This window comes from Pseudophryne corroboree, chromosome 1 (assembly GCF_028390025.1).
Source record: "Pseudophryne corroboree isolate aPseCor3 chromosome 1, aPseCor3.hap2, whole genome shotgun sequence".
Taxonomy (NCBI): Eukaryota; Metazoa; Chordata; class Amphibia; order Anura; family Myobatrachidae; genus Pseudophryne; species Pseudophryne corroboree.
Genome location: NC_086444.1, coordinates 689885650 through 689908623, shown reverse-complemented (window position 1 = coordinate 689908623; position 22974 = coordinate 689885650). Strand labels below are relative to the sequence as shown.

The following is a 22974-nucleotide window of genomic DNA, read 5'->3' as shown; positions in this document are numbered from 1 at the left end:
ACACCGGTGGACTGCTGATGCGGACTCCAGGAAAGGTGTGGAAGGCCTACCATTCACAGGAGAGGCCTTGTTTGGAGATGAACTAGACAAATGGATCTCCAAAGCTACTGCGGGTAAGTCTACGTATCTTCCTTCCGCCACTCCCCCAGCCAGGAAAGCTTATTCAGCTTCAAATTTACAGTCCTTTCGGACGGCCAAGTTTAAGGACAAATCCAGAGGTGCTTCTACGGCCTCCAGAGGCACTAGAGGTAAACCACGCAAACTAGCAACTGCAGGTGCTCAGGAACAGAGCTCAGGCTCTGCTTCCGCAAAGCCTTCAGCATGACGGTGGACCGCGATGCCTGGAGGGGCTGTCAGCTGGGAGCCCGACTAAAATTTTTCAGTCACATCTGGACAGCATCATGCCAGGATACCTGGGTCATAAATCTTATTTCCCAGGGCTACAGACTGAAGTTCCAAACGCTTCCACCTCACAGATTCGTCATATTAGGCTTACCAGTTTCACAAGAGGCAAGTATGGCAACCTTACAGGATGCCATTCAAAAGCTGGTACAGACTCGGGTCATTATTCTAGTTCCACCTCATCTACAAAACAAGGGATATTATTCCAACTTGTTTGTAGTACCAAAACCGGACGGTTCGGTAAGGCCGATTTTGAATCTAAATAGTTGAACCCGTACTTACGAGTGTTCAAATTCAAGATGGAGTATCTGAGAGTGGTGATCTCAGGTCTGGAGAAAGGGAAATTCCTAGTGTCCCTTGATATCAAGGATGCGTACCTTCACATTCCGGTCTGGCCGCCTCCATCAGGCTTGCACTGCAGAACTGCCACTACCCGTTCCAGGCCCTGCCATTTGGTGTCTCCACGGCACCAAATTGATGGCAGAGATGATGTTTATACTCCGCAAAAATGGAGTGAATATAATTACGTACCTGGACAATCTTCTGATAAAGGCGCCGTCCAAGGAGAGGTTTCTGGACAGCATTGGTCTCTCAACCAAACTTCTCCAGGATCACCGGTGGATTCTGAATATTCCGAAATCTCACCTAGAGTCAACACGGAGGCTTCCATTCCTGGGAATGATACTGAACACTGAGTCGCAGAAAGTGTTCCTTCCGTCGGAAAAGGCATTGGTAATACAGTCGATGGTGTGGAATGTCCTGAAGCCAACACGGATATCAGTGCATCTATGCCTTCGCCTTCTGGGGAAAATGGTGGCCTCTTACGAGGAGCTTCAATACGGAAGGCTTCACGCAAGACTCTTCCAGTTCTATCTCTTGGACAGATGGTCCGGATCACATCTTCACATGGACTACAGGATCCGTCTGTCGCCAAAAGCCAGGATTTCTCTTCTGTGGTGGCTACAGACTTCTCACCTCGTCGTGGGTTGGAGATTCGGAATTCAGAACTATATTCTGTTAACCACGGACGCAACCCTCAGAGTTTGGAGAGCAGTCTCCCAGGGGGTGCAGTTTCAAGGAAGATGGTGAAGTCAACATTTTGGAACTCGGGGCCATATACAACGCCCTTCTGCAGGCCTTGTATCTGCTTCAAGATTAGGACATTCAGGTCCAGTCAGACAATGTGACCGCAGTGACGTACATAAACAGACAAGATGGAACGAAAAGCATAGCAGCAATGTCAGAGGTGTCAAGAATTCTCCTCTGGGCAGAAAAAAAACGCTGTGGCATTGTCAGCGGTTTTAATTCTGGGAGTAGACAACTGGGAAGCAGACTTCCTCAGCAGACACGACCTGTACCCGGGGGAGTGGGGCCTTCACCCGGAAGTGTTCATGTGCTTGACACGTCGATATGGATATCCACAAATCGACATGATGGCCTCTCGTCTCAACAAGAAGCTCAAGCGGTATTGTTCCAGGTTGAGAGACACACAGGCAGTGGCGGTAGACGTTCTGACAACTCCATGGGTCTATCAGATGGTGTACGTGTTTCCTCCACTTCCTCTGATCCCAAGAATTCTAAAAAGAATATAAAGGGAAAAGGTTTAAGCAATACTCATTGCTCCGGACTGGCCAAGAAGGGCCTGGTACACAGACCTTCTGGATATGCTCCCAGAGGATCCATGGCCTCTACTTCTTCGTGAGGATCTTCTGCAACAGGGCCCGTTCGTCTATCAGGACTTACCTCGGCTACGTTTGACGGCATGGAAGTTGAACGGCTGATTCTAGTCAAAAGAGGAATCCCTAACAAAGTTATCCCGACTATGATCCAAGCCAGGAAGGGGGTAACGTCTAAACATTACCACCGTATTTGGAAGAAATGCGTCTCTTGGTGTGAGTGCAAAAATTATTCTGCGATGGAATTTCATCTGGAACGTTTCCTGCTTTTTCTGCAGGCAGGCACGGATGTGGGCCTACGTCTGGGCTCCATATAAGTCCGTATTTCGGCCTTGTCCATTTTCTTAAAAAAACAATTGGCTTCTTTCCCTGAGGTCCAGACGTCTTGAAAGGTGTTCTGCACATCCAACCTCCCTTTGTACCTCCCACGGCACCTTGGGATCTCAATTTGGTGCTGCAGTTCCTCCAATCGGACTAGTTTGAACTTTTAAAGGAGGTGGATGTAAAATATCTTACATGGAAGACCGTCACACTGTTGTCCTCGACTTCAGCGAGATGTGTCGGAGCTGGGGGCTTTTAATTTTCCATGATGACAGAGCTGAACTCAGAACTCGTCAGCAATTTCTTCCTAAAGTGGTGTCTGCGTTTCACATCAACCAACCTATTGTGGTTCCGGTTGTCACCGACACCTCGGCTACTTCAAAGTCTTTGGATGTTGTGAGGGCTTTGAATGTATACGTAAAGAGGACAGCACGTCACAGGAAATCTGACTTCTCCATGATCCCAATAAAATAGGGTGTCCTGCTTCAAAGCAGACAATTGCGCGCTGGATCAGGCTCACTATCCAGCATGCTTATTCCACGGCAGGTTTGCCGGTTCCAAAATCTGTACAGGCTCACTCTTCTAGGTCGGTGGGTTCTTCCTGTGTGGCTGCCCGGGGTGTCTCTGCTTTAGAGCTCTGCCGAGTGGCTACTTGGTCTGGTTCGAGCACGTTTGCCAAGTTCTACAAGTTTGATACTTTGGCCTTTGAGGACCTTCAGTTTGGTCAATCAGTTCTGCAGGAACCTCAGCACTCTCCCACCCGGTTTGGGAGCTTTGGTACATCCCCATGGTGCTAAATGGACCCAAGTATCTTCTAGGACGCAAGAGTAAATAGGATTTTAATTACCTACCGGTAAATCCTTTTCTCATAGGTGGTAATTCCAAGTTGATCGCAGCAGGAATTTTGTTAGCAGTTGGGCAAAACCATGTGCACTGCAGGGGAGGCAGATTTAACATGTGCAGAGAGAGTTAGATTTGGGTGTGGTGTGTTCAATCTGCAATCTAATTTGCAGTGTAAAAATAAAGTAGCCAGTATAGAAACAAAATAACCCACCCAAATCTAACACTCTCTGCACATGTTATATCTGCCTCCCCTGCAGTGCACATGGTTTTGCCCAACTGCTAACAAAATTCCTGCTGCTATCAACTTGGAATTACCCCCATAGTCCGTAGAGGATACTGGGAGCCCGCCCGGTGCTTCGTTCTTCCTGCACTGTTACTTGGTTAAGTATTGTTGGTTCAGCTGTTGCTGTTCCTGTTTAAAGTTGGCATAGCTTTCCTCTGGTTTGTGTGTGCTGGTTCGGAATCTCACCACTATCCTTTATATCCTTCTCTCAAAGTATGTCCGTCTCCTCGGGCACAGTTTCCTAGACTGAGCTTGTAGGAGGGGCATAGAGGGAGGAGCCAGCCCACACTATCAAATTCTTAGTGCCCATGGCTCCTAGTGGATTTGTCTACCCCATGGTACTAAATGGAACCCCAGTATCCTCTACGGACTTCGAGAAAAGGATTTACCGGTAGGTAATTAAAATCTTATTTTCCTCCCCATTATTGTGCATTTTTCCTGAACAGCAACTCTTTCTGCACTATTTTCTGTTTATACTGTATATACATTTGTTTTAAAAGCAGGTGTATTTAATAAAGTAGCCACTGAGTGTATTTATAATATATTTATTACTGTGTGTCAAGTTAACACTTTTTATTCTTACAGACTCCCTTTCAGTCTTCTGGATTAGATACAAGTAGAACAACTCGGCATCATGGTCTTGTTGACAGGGTATATCGAGATCGAAATCGCCTTGGATCCCCACATAGGAGGCCTTTGTCAGTAGACAAACATGGACGGCAAATATCCTTACTAAAAATGTTACTGAAATTTTGAAAGCAATTAGAGCACCCGCTACACATATTCACATTTTAGACTAGCTATGTTTATGTATGCTAGATATACATTAAATGTTAATTCCACTACTTTTGTTTTTCAATGGTGGAGGAAGCCCCACAATCCATGTACATGTTCTGGTAACAGCAGCCCCCTTCCCTCTTTTGCCATACCTCCTACTGATAAGTACTACTAAAAGATAAAGCTGATCTGAATACGTATATACTTGTGAAGTAGATGCGATTATATTAGAATGATTTAGACTGTGTATATTACTATATTAAAAGTTACAATTTAACGGATTAAACCTTTTTATACCATGTTTTCGATCAACACTCTGATATCCATTAATATCTATGATTGCTGATATACATACAAGTGCTGTAACCTATGGCAACCAAACAAATCTTTTTACTTTTTTTCATTGCTGTAAGATTCCCTAAGGAGGCGGCGCTATGTAAGGATTTCTTCATACAAGGTTTCAATAATGTTCCCCATTGGGTCTGCAAAATGTTTCAATCCTTTTACAGTATAACTGATGTCTTTGTCCCATCAAAGCTTTTATCTTGTAAGAAATGTATTTTCATTATTGCTAATTACCTTTTTATACTTTGTTGATGGACAGTACATCTGTCATTATTTATTTACTTTCCCTCCGTTGCGGGACGAGACACCTGTTATACATTAGGATAATATCTCTCAGTGGGGACTGACTTACAAATTTTCCAAACATAAGAAAACTTATGGGCAAGGATTGTGGGACAACTGCCATACAGAATAAAATGGTTTAGGGTTACTGGTATGATATTTGCCAAAAACTGTCCTATGGATAGAGGTGTAGTAAAAGGAGAGGACAAAAACAGCTTCTTTAGAAGAAGCTTAAATGATAGAATCATTGTGTAACAAACATGCAGGTTTCTGCATATAGAATGTCTACTAGGCAAATATCATGGAAAATAAAGCAAGTACAGTCATCTATTTCATGCAAGTGTGAGGTTTGAATATCTTGGGTTTTAGATAATCACTGGAGCTCAAGATTTTTATATGTGATGCTAGATGCTAACAGTGCTGCTTGAATTTTTTTGCAAATTGTTTAAAATGATTGTTTATGTATGGTTCCCACCCCATTAGTTCTATAATGCTGTAGGAATATTAAAACAGTAATAATCTCTGAATTATTCACTCTTAACTGCCTGAGGAAGTGTCTGGAGGTCGCAAAACGCTTCACATAAGTGAGATTTTGTTACTTATGCTTTCTTTTTCATCTTATATTTTAGCTATATTCAGCTATATAACTGCTTTTATAATAAAAAAAATATTTTGGTTTTTTAACATATGTCCTTTTATTTTCTTTAATTGTGAAAACATTTGTACTTATTGTGTGTCTCCAGGATGATATGATATGTTGATTTCTGTTTTTGGTTTACTATTTACTTTTCTCTGACGTCCTAGTGGATGCTGGGAACTCCGTAAGGACCATGGGGAATAGCGGGCTCCGAAGGAGGCTGGGCACTCTAGAAAGATTTATGACTACCTGGTGTGCACTGGCTCCTCCCACTATGACCCTCCTCCAAGCCTCAGTTAGATTTTGTGCCCGGCCGAGGTTGGATACACACTAGGGGCTCTCCTGAGCCTTTAGAAAGAAAGATAGAAATTAGGTTTTTTATTTTCAGTGAGACCTGCTGGCAACAGGCTCACTGCAGCGAGGGACTAAGGGGAGAAGAAGCGAACCTGCCTGCTTGCAGCCAGCTTGGGCTTCTTAGGCTACTGGACACCATTAGCTCCAGAGTGATCGACCGCAGGCCCAGTCCTTGGTGTTCGGTCCCGGAGCCGCGCCGCCGTCCCCCTTACAGAGCCAGAAGCAAGAAGAGGTCCGGAAAATCGGCGGCAGAAGACATCAGTCTTCACCAAGGTAGCGCACAGCACTGCAGCTGTGCGCCATTGCTCCTCACACACACTTCACACTCCGGTCACTGAGGGTGCAGGGCGCTGGGGGGGGGGCGCCCTGAGAAGCAATAATAACACCTTGGCTGGCAAAAATACCACAATATATAGCCCCAGAGGCTATATATGTGGAAAATACCCCTGCCAGAATATAGGAAAAAGCGGGAGAATAGTCAGCGGAAAAGGGGCGGAGCTATCTCCCTCAGCACACTGGCGCCATTTCTCCTTCACAGATCCGCTGGAAGGAAGCTCCCTGGCTCTCCCCTGCAGTCTACACTACCGAAAAGGGTAAAAAAGAGAGGGGGGGCACTAAATTTAGGCGCAGTATACAATTATATAGAAAAAGCAGCTATAGGGGACATAACTCAGTTAGTCCCTGCATTATATAGCGCTCTGGTGTGTGCTGGCATACTCTCACTCTGTCCCCCCAAAGGGCTTTTGTGGGTCCTGTCCTCTGTTGGAGCATTCCCTGTGTGTGTGCGGTGTGTCGGTACGGCTGTGTCGACATGTTTGATGAGGATAATGATGTGGAGACGGAGCAGATGCCTTTAGAAGGGATGTCACCCCCTGCGGGGCAGACACCTGAGTGGTTGAGCTTATGGAAAGAAATGAGTGCACGTATAGACTCCTTACATAAGAAATTTGACGACATGCCAAATGTGGGACAGCCGACTTCTCAGCTCGTGCCTGTCCAGGCGTCGCACAGGTCATCAGGGGCTCTAAAACGCCCGCTACCTCAGACCGCAGACCCAGATGTCGACACTGATACTGACACCAGTGTCGACGACGATGAGTCTAACCTGATGCCCACTAAGGCCATTCACTGCATGATTGAGGCAATCAAAGAGGTGTTACACATTTCTGATATAAATACAGGTACCACTAAAAAGGGTTTTATGTTTGGGGAGAAAAAACTACCTGTAGTTTCTCTGACGTCCTAAGTGGATGCTGGGGACTCCGTCAGGACCATGGGGAATAGCGGCTCCGCAGGAGACAGGGCACAAAATTAAAAGTTTGACCACTAGGTGGTGTGCACTGGCTCCTCCCCCTATGACCCTCCTCCAAGCCTCAGTTAGATTTTTGTGCCCGGCCGAGAAGGGTGCAATCTAGGTGGCTCTCCTAAAGAGTTGCTTAGAATAAAAGTTTGTTAGGTTTTTTTATTTTCAGTGAGTCCTGCTGGCAACAGGCTCACTGCAACGCGGGACTAAGGGGAGAAGAAGCGAACTCACCTGCGTGCAGGATGGATTGGGCTTCTTAGGCTACTGGACACTAGCTCCAGAGGGACGATCACAGGTACAGCCTGGATGGGTCACCGGAGCCGCGCCGCCGTCCCCCTTACAGATGCTGAAGTGAGAAGAGGTCCAGAAATCGGCGGCTGAAGACTTTCCAGTCTTCTTAAGGTAGCGCACAGCACTGCAGCTGTGCGCCATTGCTCTCAGCACACTTCACACCGCGGTCACTGAGGGTGCAGGGCGCTGGGGGGGGGCGCCCTGGGCAGCAATGAGATTACCTATACTGGCTAAAAATACATCACATATAGCCCCTGGGCTATATGGATGTATTTAACGCCTGCCAGGATTTCAGAAAAACCCGGGAGAAGAGCCCGCCGAAAAGGGGGCGGGGCCTATCTCCTCAGCACACAGCGCCATTTTTCCCACACAGCTCCGCTGGTAGGAAGGCTCCCAAGCTCTCCCCTGCACTGCACTACAGAAACAGGGTAAAATCAGAGAGGGGGGGCACTTATTTGGCGATATTCATAATATTTAAGCTGCTATAAGGGGAACACACTTATTTAAGGTTGTCCCTATATATATTTATAGCGCTTGGGTGTGTGCTGGCAAACTCTCCCTCTGTCTCCCCAAAGGGCTAGTGGGGTCCTGTCTTCTATCAGAGCATTCCCTGTGTGTCTGCTGTGTGTCGGTACGTGTGTGTCGACATGTATGAGGACGATGTTGGTGTGGAGGCGGAGCAATTGCCTGTAGTGGTGATGTCACCCCCTAGGGAGTCGACACCGGAATGGATGGCTTTGTTTATGGAATTACGTGATAATGTCAGCACGCTGCAGAAGTCGGTTGACGACATGAGACGGCCGGCAAACCAATTAGTACCTGTCCAGGCGTCTCAGACACAGTCAGGGGCTTTAAAACGCCCATTACCTCAGTCGGTCGATACGGACACCGACACGGACATTGACTCCAGTGTCGACGGTGAAGAAATAAACGTATTTTCCAGTAGGGCCACTCGTTACATGATCACGGCAATGAAGGAGGCTTTACATATTTCTGATACTGCAAGTACCACAAAAAGGGGTATTATGTGGGGTGTGAAAAAACTACCTGTAGTTTTTCCTGAATCAGATGAATTGAATGAAGTGTGTGATGAAGCGTGGGTTAACCCCGATAAAAAACTGCTAATTTCAAAGAAGTTATTGGCATTATACCCTTTCCCGCCAGAGGTTAGGGCGCGCTGGGAAACACCCCCTAGGGTAGATAAGGCGCTCACACGCTTATCAAAACAAGTGGCGTTACCGTCCCCAGAAACGGCCGCCCTCAAAGACCCAGCTGATAGGAGGCTGGAAAATACCCTAAAAAGTATATACACACATACTGGTGTTATACTGCGACCAGCTATCGCATCAGCATGGATGTGCAGTGCTGGGGTGGCTTGGTCGGAGTCACTGACTGAAAATATTGATACCCTGGATAGGGACAGTATTTTATTGACTATAGAGCATTTAAAGGATGCATTCCTTTATATGCGAGATGCACAGAGGGATATTTGCACTCTGGCATCAAGAGTAAGTGCGCTGTCCATCTCTGCCAGAAGAAGTTTATGGACGCGACAGTGGTCAGGTGATGCGGATTCCAAGCGGCATATGGAAGTATTGCCGTATAAAGGGGAGGAGTTATTTGGGGTCGGTCTATCGGACTTGGTGGCCACAGCAACAGCCGGAAAATCCACCTTTTTACCTCAGGTTACCTCCCAGCAGAAAAAGACACCGTCTTTTCAGCCGCAGCCTTTTCGTTCCCATAAGAACAAGTGGGCAAAAGGGCATTCATATCTGCCCCGAGGCAAAGGAAAGGGTAAGAGACTGCAGCAAGCAGCTCCCTCTCAGGAGCAGAAGCCCTACCCCGCTTCTGCAAAGTCCTCAGCATGACGCTGGGGCCTTACAAGCGGACTCAGGTGCGGTGGGGGGTCGCCTCAAGAATTTCAGCGCGCAGTGGGCTCACTCGCAAGTGGACCCCTGGATCCTGCAGGTAGTATCTCAGGGTTACAGGTTGGAATTCGAGACGTCTCCCCCTCGCCGGTTCCTGAAGTCTGCTTTACCAACGTCTCCCTCCGACAGGGAGACTGTATTGGAAGCCATTCACAAGCTGTATTCTCAGCAGGTGATAGTCAAGGTACCCCTTCTACAACAAGGAAAGGGGTATTATTCCACGCTGTTTGTGGTACCGAAGCCGGACGGCTCGGTAAGACCTATTCTAAATCTGAAGGCTTTGAACATGTACATACAAAAGTTCAAGTTCAAGATGGAGTCACTCAGAGCAGTGATAGCGAATCTGGAAGAAGGGGACTTTATGGTGTCCTTGGACATCAAGGATGCTTACCTCCATGTCCCAATTTGCCCTTCACACCAAGGGTACCTCAGGTTCGTGGTACAAAACTGTCATTATCAGTTTCAGACGCTGCCGTTTGGATTGTCCACGAAATGATGATTCTTCTTCGAAGAAAAGGCGTATTAATTATCCCTTACTTGGACGATCTCCTGATAAGGGCAAGATCCAGAGAACAGTTAGAGGCCGGTGTAGCACTAACCCAAGTAGTGCTGCAACAGCACGGGTGGATTCTAAATTTTCCAAAATCCCAGCTAAGCCCGACGACACGTCTGCTGTTCCTAGGGATGATTCTGGACACTGTTCAGAAAAAGGTGTTTCTTCCGGTGGAGAAAGCCAGGGAGTTATCCGAACTTGTCAGGAACCTCCTAAAACCAGGAAAAGTGTCTGTGCATCATTGCACAAGAGTCCTGGGAAAAATGGTGGCTTCTTACGAAGCGATTCCATTCGGCAGATTCCACGCACGAATTTTTCAGTGGGATCTACTGGACAAATGGTCCGGATCGCATCTGCAGATGCATCAGCGGATAACCTTGTCTCCGAGGACAAGGGTGTCTCTTCTGTGGTGGTTGCAGAGTGCTCATCTGTTAGAGGGCCGCAGATTCGGAATACAGGACTGGGTCCTGGTGACCACAGATGCCAGTCTGAGAGGCTGGGGAGCAGTCACACAGGGAAGAAACTTCCAGGGCGTGTGGTCAAGCCTGGAGACGTCTCTTCACATAAATATACTGGAGCTAAGAGCGATCTACAATGCTCTAAGCCTGGCAAAACCTCTGCTTCAGGGTCAGCCGGTGTTAATCCAGTCGGACAACATTACGGCAGTCGCCCACGTAAACAGACAGGGCGGCACAAGAAGCAGGGGGGCAATGGCAGAAGCTGCGAGGATTCTTCGCTGGGCGGAAAATCATGTGATAGCACTGTCAGCAGTGTTCATTCCGGGAGCAGACTTCCTCAGCAGACACGACCTTCACCCGGGAGAGTGGGGACTTCATCCAGAAGTCTTCCACATGCTTACGATCCGTTGGGAAAAACCAATGGTGGACATGATGGCGTCACGCCTCAACAAAAAACTGGACAGGTATTGCGCCAGGTCAAGAGATCCTCAGGCAATAGCTGTGGACGCCCTGGTAACACCATGGGTGTTCCGGTCAGTGTATGTGTTCCCTCCTCTGCCTCTCATACCCAAGGTACTGAGAATTATACGGCAAAGGGGAGTAAGAACGATACTCGTGGCTCCGGATTGGCCAAGAAGGACTTGGTACCCGGAACTTCAGGAGATGCTCACGGAAGATCCGTGGCCCCTACCTCTAAGAAGGGACCTGCTTCAGCAGGGTCCTTGTCTATTCCAAGACTTACCGCGGCTGCGTTTGACGGCATGGCGGTTGAACGCCGGATCCTGAAGGAAAAAGGCATTCCGGAAGAAGTCATTCCTACCCTGATTAAAGCCAGGAAGGAAGTGACCGCACAGCATTATCACCGCATTTGGAGAAAATATGTTGCGTGGTGTGAGGCCAGGAGGGCCCCGACGGAGGAATTTCAACTCGGTCGATTCCTACATTTCCTGCAAACAGGATTGTCTATGGGCCTCAAATTGGGGTCCATTAAGGTTCAAATATCGGCCCTGTCGATTTTCTTCCAGAAAGAATTGGCTTCAGTTCCTGAAGTCCAAACTTTTGTCAAAGGAGTACTACATATACAGCCCCCGGTTGTGCCTCCAGTGGCACCGTGGGATCTCAATGTAGTTTTGGAATTCCTCAAATCCCATTGGTTTGAGCCACTTAAATCGGTGGATTTGAAATATCTTACATGGAAAGTGACCATGCTACTGGCCCTGGCTTCGGCCAGGAGAGTGTCAGAGTTGGCGGCTTTATCGTACAAAAGCCCATATCTGATTTTCCATTCGGACAGGGCAGAACTGCGGACGCGTCCTCAGTTTCTCCCTAAGGTGGTATCAGCGTTTCACCTGAACCAACCTATTGTGGTGCCTGCGGCTTCTAGCGGCTTGGAGGACTCCAAGTTGTTGGACGTTGTCAGAGCCTTAAAAATATATATTTCAAGGACGGCTGGAGTCAGAAAGTCTGACTCGCTGTTTATACTGTATGCACCCAACAAGCTGGGTGCTCCTGCGTCTAAGCAGACGATTGCTCGTTGGATTTGTAGCACAATTCAACTTGCGCATTCTGTGGCAGGCCTGCCACAGCCAAAATCTGTAAATGCCCACTCCACAAGGAAGGTGGGCTCATCTTGGGCGGCTGCCCGAGGGGTCTCGGCATTACAACTCTGCCGAGCAGCTACGTGGTCAGGGGAGAACACGTTTGTAAAATTCTACAAATTTGATACCCTGGCTAAGGAGGACCTGGAGTTCTCTCATTCGGTGCTGCAGAGTCATCCGCACTCTCCCGCCCGTTTGGGAGCTTTGGTATAATCCCCATGGTCCTGACGGAGTCCCCAGCATCCACTTAGGACGTCAGAGAAAATAAGAATTTACTTACCGATAATTCTATTTCTCGTAGTCCGTAGTGGATGCTGGGCGCCCATCCCAAGTGCGGATTGTCTGCAATACTTGTACATAGTTATTGTTACAAAAATCGGGTTATTATTGTTGGAAGCCATCGTTTCAGAGGCTCCTCTGTTATCATGCTGTTAACTGGGTTCAGATCACAAGTTGTACAGGGTGATTGGTGTGGCTGGTATGAGTCTTACCCGGGATTCAAAATCCTTCCTTATTGTGTACGCTCGTCCGGGCACAGTATCCTAACTGAGGCTTGGAGGAGGGTCATAGGGGGAGGAGCCAGTGCACACCACCTAGTGGTCAAACTTTTAATTTTGTGCCCTGTCTCCTGCGGAGCCGCTATTCCCCATGGTCCTGACGGAGTTCCCAGCATCCACTACGGACTACGAGAAATAGAATTATCGGTAAGTAAATTCTTATTTTTTCCCCCATCAGATGAATTAAATGAAGCGTGTGAAGAAGCGTGGGCTTTCCCTGATAAAAAATTGGTAATTCCTAAGAAGGTACTAATGGCGTTCCCTTTCCCGCCAGAGGATAGGTCACGTTGGGAAACACCTCCTAGGGTGGATAAAGCGCTCACACGTTTGTCTAAAAAGGTGGCACTACCATCTCCGGATACGGCCGCCCTCAAGGAACCTGCTGATAGAAAGCAGGAGGCGATCCTGAAGTCTGTATATACACACTCAGGCATTATACTTTGGCCAGCTATTGCGTCAGCTTGGATGTGCAGTGCTGCCGCTGCGTGGTCAGATAAACTGTCAGAAAATATTGACACATTAGACAGAGACACGATCCTGCTAACCATAGACCATATCAAAGACTCAGTCTTATATATGAGAGATGCACAGAGGGAAATCTGCCGACTGGCATCTAAAGTAAGTGCATTGTCCATTTCTGCTAGGAGAGGCTTATGGACTCGCCAGTGGACAGGAGATGCAGATTCTAAAAGGCACATGGAAGTTTTGCCATATAAGGGTGAGGAATTATTTGGGGATGGTCTCTCGGACCTAGTTTCCACAGCAACGTCTGGGAAGTTAGCATTTTTACCCCATGTCCCCTCACAGCCTAAGAAGGCGCCGTTTTATCAGGTTCAGTCCTTTCGGACCCAGAAAAACAGGCGTGGAAAAGGCGGGTCCTTTCTGTCCAGAGGCAGATGTAGGGGAAAAAGGCTACAACAAACAGCAGGTTCCCAGGAGCAAAAGTCCTCCCCCGCTTCTTCTTCCAAGTCCGCCGCATGACGGTGGGGCTCCACAGGCGGAGCCAGGTACGGTGGGGGGCCGCCTCAAGAATTTCAGCGATCAGTGGGCTCGCTCACAGGTGGATCCCTGGATCCTTCAAATAGTATCTCAGGGGTACAAACTGGAATTCGAGGCGTCTCCACCCCACCGGTTCCTAAAATCTGCCTTGCCGATTGCTCCCTCAGACAGGGAGGCGGTGCTAGCGGCAATTCACAAGCTGTATTCCCAGCAGGTGATAATCAAGGTACCCCTACTTCAACAAGGCCGGGGTTACTATTCCACACTATTTGTGGTACCGAAACCGGACGGTTCGATGAGACCCATTTTAAATTTGAAATCCTTGAACACATACATAAAAAAATTCAAGTTCAAGATGGAATCGCTCAGGGCGGTTATTGCAAGCCTGGACGAGGGGGATTACATGGTATCCCTGGACATCAAGGATGCTTACTTGCATGTCCCCATTTACCATCCTCACCAGGAGTACCTCAGATTTGTGGTACAGGATTGCCATTACCAATTCCAGACGCTGCCGTTTGGACTGTCCACGTCACCGAGGGTATTTACCAAGGTTATGGCGGAAATGATGATACTCCTTCGAAAAAAGGGAGTTTTAATTATCCCGTACTTGGACGATCTCCTAATAAAAGCGAGGTCCAAGGAACAGTTGTTGGTGGGAGTAGCACTATCTCGGGAGGTGCTGCACCAGCACGGCTGGATTCTGAATATCCCAAAGTCACAGCTGGTTCCGACGACACGGCTACTGTTCCTGGGTATGATTCTGGATACAGTCCAGAAAAAAGTGTTTCTCCCGGAGGAGAAAGCCAGGGAGTTGTCATCTCTAGTCAGAGACCTCCTGAAACCAAAACAGGTATCAGTGCATCGCTGCACGCGGGTCCTGGGAAAGATGGTGGCTTCTTACGAAGCAATTCCCTTCGGCAGGTTCCATGCCAGAATCTTTCAGTGGGACCTGTTGGACCAGTGGTCCGGATCGCATCTTCAGATGCATCGCTTAATAACCCTGTCTCCAAGAACCAGGGTGTCTCTACTGTGGTGGCTGCAGAGTGCCCATCTTCTAGAGGGCCGCAGGTTCGGCATACAGGACTGGGTCCTGGTGACCACGGATGCCAGCCTTCGAGGCTGGGGGGCAGTCACACAGGGAAGAAATTTCCAAGGACTATGGTCGAGTCAGGAGACTTCCCTTCACATAAATATTCTGGAACTAAGGGCCATCTACAATGCCCTAAGTCAAGCAAAATCCCTGCTCCTACACCAGCCGGTGCTGATCCAGTCAGACAACATCACGGCAGTCGCCCATGTAAATCGACAGGGAGGCACAAGAAGCAGGATGGCGATGGCAGAAGCCACAAGAATTCTCCGATGGGCGGAGAATCATGTACTAGCACTGTCAGCAGTGTTCATTCCGGGAGTGGACAACTGGGAAGCGGACTTCCTCAGCAGACACGACCTCCACCCGGGAGAGTGGGGACTTCATCCAGAAGTTTTCCAGATGCTGGTAAACCATTGGGAAAAACCACAGGTGGACATGATGGCGTCCCGCCTCAACAAAAAGTTAAAAAGATCTTGCGCCAGGTCAAGGGACCCTCAGGCGATAGCTGTGGACGCTCTAGTGACACCGTGGGTGTACCAGTCGGTTTATGTGTTCCCTCCTCTGCCTCTCATACCAAAAGTATTGAGAATAATAAGAAAGCGAGGAGTAAACACAATTCTCGTGGTTCCGGATTGGCCAAGACGAGCGTGGTACCCGGAACTTCAAGAGATGCTCTCAGAGGACCCGTGGCCTCTACCGCTCAGACAGGACCTGCTACAGCAGGGGCCCTGTCTGTTCCAAGACTTACCGCGGCTGCGTTTGACGGCATGGCGGTTGAACACCGGATCCTGAAGGAAAAGGGTATTCCGGAAGAAGTCATTCCTTCGCTTATTAAGGCCAGGAAAGATGTTACGGCAAAGCATTATCACCGCATATGGCGGAAATATGTTGCATGGTGCGAGGCAAAAAAGGCCCCAACAGAGGAATTTCAGCTGGGTCGATTTCTGCATTTCCTGCAAGCAGGAGTGAATATGGGCCTAAAGCTAGGCTCCATTAAAGTACAGATCTCGGCTCTGTCGATTTTCTTTCAAAAAGAATTAGCTTCAGTACCTGAAGTTCAGACATTTGTGAAAGGAGTGCTGCATATTCAGCCCCCGTTTGTGCCCCCTGTGGCACCTTGGGATCTCAACGTGGTGTTGAGTTTCTTAAAATCACATTGGTTTGAGCCACTTAAAACCGTGGATCTAAAATATCTCACGTGGAAAGTGGTCATGTTATTGGCCTTGGCTTCAGCCAGGCGAGTGTCAGAATTGGCGGCTTTATCATGTAAAAGCCCTTATCTGATTTTCCATATGGATAGGGCAGAATTGAGGACTCGTCCCCAGTTTCTACCTAAGGTGGTGTCAGCGTTTCACCTGAACCAGCCTATTGTGGTGCCTGCGGCTACTAAGGATTTGGAGGACTCCAAGTTGCTAGACGTTGTCAGGGCCCTGAAAATATATGTTTCCAGGACGGCTGGAGTCAGAAAATCTGACTCGCTGTTTATCCTGTATGCACCCAACAAGCTGGGTGCTCCTGCTTCTAAGCAGACTATTGCTCGCTGGATTTGTAGTACAATTCAGCTTGCACATTCTGTGGCAGGCCTGCCACAGCCAAAATCTGTAAATGCCCATTCCACAAGGAAAGTGGGCTCATCTTGGGCGGCTGCCCGAGGGGTCTCGGCTTTACAACTTTGCCGAGCAGCTACTTGGTCAGGGGCAAACACGTTTGCAAAATTCTACAAATTTGATACCCTGGCTGAGGAGGACCTGGAGTTCTCTCATTCGGTGCTGCAGAGTCATCCGCACTCTCCCGCCCGTTTGTGAGCTTTGGTATAATCCCCATGGTCCTTACGGAGTTCCCAGCATCCACTAGGACGTCAGAGAAAATAAGAATTTACTCACCGGTAATGCTTTTTCTCGTAGTCCGTAGTGGATGCTGGGCGCCCATCCCAAGTGCGGATTGTCTGCAATACTTGTACATAGTTATTGTTAACTAAAGGGTTATTGTTGAGCCATCTGTTGAGAGGCTCAGTTGTTTTTCATACTGTCAAACTGGATATAGTATCACGAGTTGTACAGTGTGATTGGTGTGGCTGGTATGAGTCTTACCCGGGATTCAAAATCCTTCCTTATTATGTCAGCTCGTCCGGGCACAGTGTCCTAACTGAGGCTTGGAGGAGGGTCATAGTGGGAGGAGCCAGTGCACACCAGGTAGTCCTAAATCTTTCTAGAGTGCCCAGCCTCCTTCGGAGCCCGCTATTCCCCATGGTCCTTACGGAGTTCCCAGCATTCACTACGGACTACGAGAAATAGAATTACCGGTGAGTAAATTCTTATTTTTAATAAACTACATTAATTTATACTATATTTGTTTTTATATTCTTAATTTATGTATATGTATCTCACAGTTATGAGTAAGGGATTTGTTACATCAACCGCACAGTGTCATAGACCCACAATACTACTTATCTTTGACAAAGTCACTAATACTATTATTACTGATTACTGTTTTTAATTTTTCTTCCTTTTGGTTTGGTTGGGAGACCCCTGTTCTCCATAGTCTGCAGATTTGGGTATTTGTCCTCTGGCGCCTCCTTCATTCTATTTAATATAACTTGAAAACCTACGTCCGTTTTTTCTGACTGCGATCTCCAAGTGGGGTTCCATGAGTACTGTTACTCAGGGTAGCAGTGCTTGTTCTTGTGGAAGCTTGCACACCTGTTTTCTTGAAGGGGATTATTATTGTAAGAATTTTCTAGCTTTTTTATGCTAAATTTGGATAGTCTTTAAATTTCACTGACTTTGTATCATTTCACAAGAATATACCTAAATAAACAGTGTGCTGTTAAGATTCCTAATCATTGATAGTTGATTGAGTATTGGTGTTTTTCTAGTAATTACATTTCCCTCTATTAATTACTACATTGATATATGCTGAAAGGCTCCTGGGGTGAGAAGTCTGGAGATGTTCCCCTCTATAAAATAAATGGGTAGTTAAACATATTTTTCATTCTTTGAAAATTGAATATGTGGAGGTTATATTTTGTAACTTAACACACAAGAACAGTAAACTGTTTACTGATCATATATTTAGCAAAGTTTACCCTCATCCCCAATCCTCATCCTCAATCATCTTTGCTGCAGTCATGCCAAACAGCCCACTTGGCACTTCTAGCATCGGGTGTCTTTTTTTTTTTTTGTTTTTTTTTGCCGAAAATGCAACCACAGCTTTTTTCAAAGGGCGTATACAGCCTCAGTCACACACTATATACTGTACAAGTGTTTAATTAATCAGCACAGTCTCCTCCTAATGCGCTGAGATTCAGATTCATATTCGGCAAAAAGACACCCGATGTTAGCAGAGTCAGATGGGACTTGGCGCCTCACTCACGCCAGGCATCTCACTCTGCATGACTTATTACGGCTAGTTATGAGGACACATCTGTTTATTTTTTAGATGATTTGAATACAGACAATGTAGGGAGCAAAGGACATTCAGAGTCAAGGATACCACCAAGGAAGCGAGATTGTGGTGGGGTCGGGTTGGAGAATGTGCCATTGGGATTAGGTAGGGAATTAAGCAGGCCACTGACTGAGGAAGAATTTTACCATTTGATTTTGAATCTAATCAAACTTGTCCCTGACGTAGGAAGCAAGATCTTGTGTGCTGATTCCTAGGTGGATTGGGTGAAGAAGGGTAAGAAGTCATTAAAATGGGTTGGGTACGAAAGTTGTTGAAAATTAATAGCATACATTTTTCTGCGTGTTTGAGGAGAATTGGATTCAGTGGCATTGAGTTTAAAGTAATGGAAGAGAGTTTGCGGATAAGGTTGTGATCGGAGAGAGAAAAAGGAGTGTTGTGAATTAAAGAACTCAGCATAGTCTGGTGAATACAAAATCAAGCCAATATGCTCCTGAATAGTAGAGGCTTCAGTCCACTGGGAGTCCCTAGAGAGGAGGTTAGAGAGAGTGGTTTGGAGGCATGGGCACATTTTGGACTATCAATAGGAATATTAGTATTGCCCATGATGACAGTGGAGATGTCAGAAGATAAGAATTGAGGGAGTTACGCATAAAAATGTTCCAGAAATTGTTTTGGTGACCCATGTGGGTAATAGCAGACACACAGAGAGAAATGGGTAAACTTGCTGATATTATGTGTGAGTAAGGGAACCTGTGTTAGAACAATGCATGTGAAAAATTAGTGTAGTAATAATCCAAACTCCATCTCCTTTACTGTTACCAGGCCTGGAGGTGTTTGCGAAGTGGAGACCACAATGTGAAAGTTTTGCAGGGGAGACAGTGTCAGATTGTGTGAGCCATTTTTCTGTTATAGGCAGCAGGTTAATCCATTTAGAGATGAAGAGGGCATGGATGGATGTTAATTTGTTACAAACAGAGCATGCATTAATATTTATTTTTTATCTTTTGGAAAAGTTGCAAGTAAGGAGAGCGCGCAGTCCACACAGGTAAGCCACCCCCCAACGTGTTTCGTCATTTTGATGATGAAACGCGTTCGGGCGTGACTTACCTGCGTGGACTGTTGTGCGTCATACCGCTGAGAGTCCAGGTCGGCGGCGGGCTCCCTTCTCAAAACATCACTGTGTGGAAGACGCTGTACCTGAGTGACCGTTATTGTGGAGCCGACTAAGTTTGCCTTCTGATACTTACATGTATGTGAATATTTATACTAGTAAAGGTGTTTTATTCGTTTATTCACGAGTGCGCTCTCCTTACTTGCAACTTTTCAGAAATCCCTATTGCGCAGACTTATATATTATTAGGGCAGTTTGGATTCTTTTTGCACATATATTCTTATTTATATTGACTGCCGTAACAAGTGGACATTGCTTTGCAGTAGGGTGTTTTGAGGGTTGTCCTTGTGTCACCTGCTATTATTTCTATTAGACCTGTCATTCCTTCCTGCTTTTTGCACCCTGCACTTTCTAGCCAGCACTTTCAGGGAACTCTGTTCTGCTGAGCTTCAGCACTATTCCTTTTACTTTTTTAAACACATCACTTCATTTCATTCACCTCTGTTTTGATATACAGCGTCCTTGCAATTCCCCTCACTATCAGCATGCCATTTACTAGTCAGGCTGCTGAGACCACTCGCCGCACGTTTTGCCGCGCTCCGGAGCCATTGCTATGCATGACACTGGGTTTGTTTACCTTAGTTACCAGTGTCATGGAGTGGGAGGAGACAGCAGGGGATGCATTAGACATGCCCGGACTTTTCTCAGCCCACGTCCTGTTGCTGCTGGGTTGATTGTGGAGCCATTTGAGGCTTATATTTCGTGTTCTGACAACAGTGCGGTTAGCCCCTGAGGAAGACCAGTCGGTTGAAACAGCTGTCGGGCTGTGTTTGGTGTATTTGCTGTACTTCACCATGCCATTTGGTTAAGCAATAAATCCTGCTTTTCTTTCATCTACACGTGAGTGCTGGCTTGTCTACTTTTTCTGCATCGCTGGAGAAGTGAGTGTTTTTTTTATATATATATATATATATATATATATATATATATTTATATATATATATATATATATATATATATATATATATATATATATATATGCGACTCTGTTCCATTCAGCGGCACTCAGAGACTTGTAGATAATGTAAAACGTGCTTTAATGTGTCATAGTGACAGTCTGCATACCAACGTTTTGGGGCGTGACCACCCCTTTGTCAAGGTGAGCAAAACAAGAACTTCTTGTTTTGCTCACCTTGACAAAGGGGTGGTCACGCCCCGAAACGTTGGTATGCAGACTGTCATTATTACACATTAAAGCACGTTTTACATTATCTACAAGTCTGAGTGCCGCTGAATGGAACAGAGTCGCCTATGGAAATGGATCTCCAGAGGGCACCGGAGCATTTAGTCAACAGTTAGGCGAGTGCCGATCCGCCCGCAGCATATATATATACATACATATATATATATATATATTCTATATCATACACACAAAATAGAGCCGTCACTCAGCGCTGGATCATTCATCAGATGGGTGCCTTCAGTAAGAACTTGACATTTGTAAACAGTGGCACTCCCAAGTATAGTGAAGAGAATTAAAACGTTTTAATGCCTGCCTTGAAAACGGTGCTTGCGGCAGCGAAACGTCGGCCATGAGGGCATCTTTGTATTTGGATGTAACTTATTAAAAGAAATCTCTGAACTATACTCGGGAGTGCCACTGTTTCTTCTCTCTCTCTCTCTCTCTCTCTCTCTCTCTATATATATATCTATATATATATATATATATCTATATATATATATATATATATATCTATATATATATATATATATATATATATATATATTTGTATAGATAAATTGGCTTAAAAAAAGCAAAATGAGTAGTGCTGAAATGTTGCCTAAGGAAGCTATGGTGTAAGCTGTTTATTTGATTCCTGAGTCCTGCCGTTTGGGAACGTTATAGATAGATATAGAGCTATATAGCTAGACATACAGCTATAAACTAAGTTGTAGGAGGTTTTAATTTTTTTTATGGTGACAAGTTGCGGATGTTATAGTCCATGTAATAAGCCCATGAGTATTAATAAGAGGGGAGTGGATAATTGAGACGGCAATGTTGTAAAGAGGGGTGAGTTTTAGGGAGAGTGTAGGATGCAATAGCTGTAGAGTATCATGGAGTGATATGAAAAAAGCTATTTGTGGTATATGGGACCCCCAGTGACAGACGCCTTGCCGTTTGGTCTGGGTGCTTAACCCTATATCTGCAGATATACGCAACTAAGATCTCTGTATTATCTGATTTATTATGTAGTGTTATTTCTCACTCAGTGTGCATTAGGGATAGCAAAAATTTTTTCTCTTACCCCGAATTACCCCTCCCTTTTAGCACCTGAGTGACATCACAATCTGATTGAGCAGCTTGCCAATAAATGTGCATTGTATTTTTAATAAAACAAGTTATTTATGGTTAGAACATAATGAAGGGATAAGTTTTAAAGTGTCAATTACCTTGTTTCAGATATTCAATGTTTTTTCTACTGTTTTAACTGTTCTTTTTGAAAGTGATATAAACACTGTGTATTTGAATGGACAGCTGACCCTAGATTGAATCTAAAGAGATACTACGGCTAATTATCACAGGCTACAAGTGAGGCAAATGTTTATCTGATCAAAGCTGATAATTTGCATTCTGTCTGACTATGTAGACATATGCTCAGTATGCCTCCCTTAACCATGCATCACTGACCAAAATCACAAACACAAGTATTACAACTGAAAGCAACTCATGATGGGTTTAGTATGAAATACCTACAATCAAAATCCAGATGGTCAAAATACAGACAACAATTGACCGACAAGGTCAAAATACAGACATTTAAAATACCGATAAGGTCAAAATACCGACATTTATAATGTCGACAGGTCAAAAAGTTGACAAGTTTTTCATTGGTTTTTGTGGTGTGTATGTCGACATTGGTTGACATGGACACTGTATATATGTACCACGTCCCCTCGCATGGCTCGCACACCTTGCTGTGCTCTGCACACTATTGGCTCGCACACCTTGCTGTGCTCTGCACACTATTATATTCCCCCTCCAGGTCCACTGGGATGGTAAAGTATGAACAAGTCTGTTTCACTCACCCACTCCTCTCCCATCTACATCTGACCTTATCTCCCTTTACTCTCCCACCCGTCCTCTTCGCTCTGCTAATGCACGCTGACTCTTCTGCCTACGGATTACTTCCTCCCACTCCTACCTCCAAGATTTTTCACGTGCTGCACCACTTCTCTGGAATTACCTACCTCTCCCCCTCAGACTCCCCACCTCTCTACAAAACTTCAAACGTGCTCTCAAGACCCACTTCTTCACCAAACCCAGCCAAATCTCATCCTAACCCTCTATGTACCCCATCTGTGTCACCCCTGTCTGTCTACCCCTCCCCTTTAGAATGTAAGCTCTCACGAGCATGGCCCTCTTTCCTCATGTGCTTATCTTTTCTTAATTTAATAATCTTCAACTGCACCAAATCCAGCAGTCTTCTGCCACCTGATACTTATTCCAGTGTCATCTGCTGATGTAACTATGTTCATTTACCCTGTATTTGTCCTATACTGTCATCAACTGTAAGTTGCTGTTTTCCTGTTTGATTATTTGTTTATGTACTCTGTAATTGCGCGCTGCGGAACCCTTGTGGCGCCATATAAATAAAGGATAATAATAATAATGGAAAACTCATGTTGACTTTTTGACCTGTCGACATTTTAATTATCTGTATTTTGACCATGTCAGGATTTTGACTGTCAATGGTTGT

At 46.0% G+C, this 22974-nt stretch overlaps 1 protein-coding gene across 2 annotated transcripts in view; it reads left to right on the top strand.

The window, feature by feature from the left end:
* Positions 1-22974, top strand: part of CRTC1 (CREB regulated transcription coactivator 1) — a 462675-nt gene that overhangs the window by 219821 nt on the left and 219880 nt on the right. For both annotated transcript variants that reach the window (XM_063914768.1, XM_063914769.1), the window contains exon 3: positions 4111-4248. In XM_063914768.1, coding sequence (XP_063770838.1) covers positions 4111-4248 — 138 coding nt within the window. The remainder of the gene's footprint in view (positions 1-4110; positions 4249-22974) is intronic.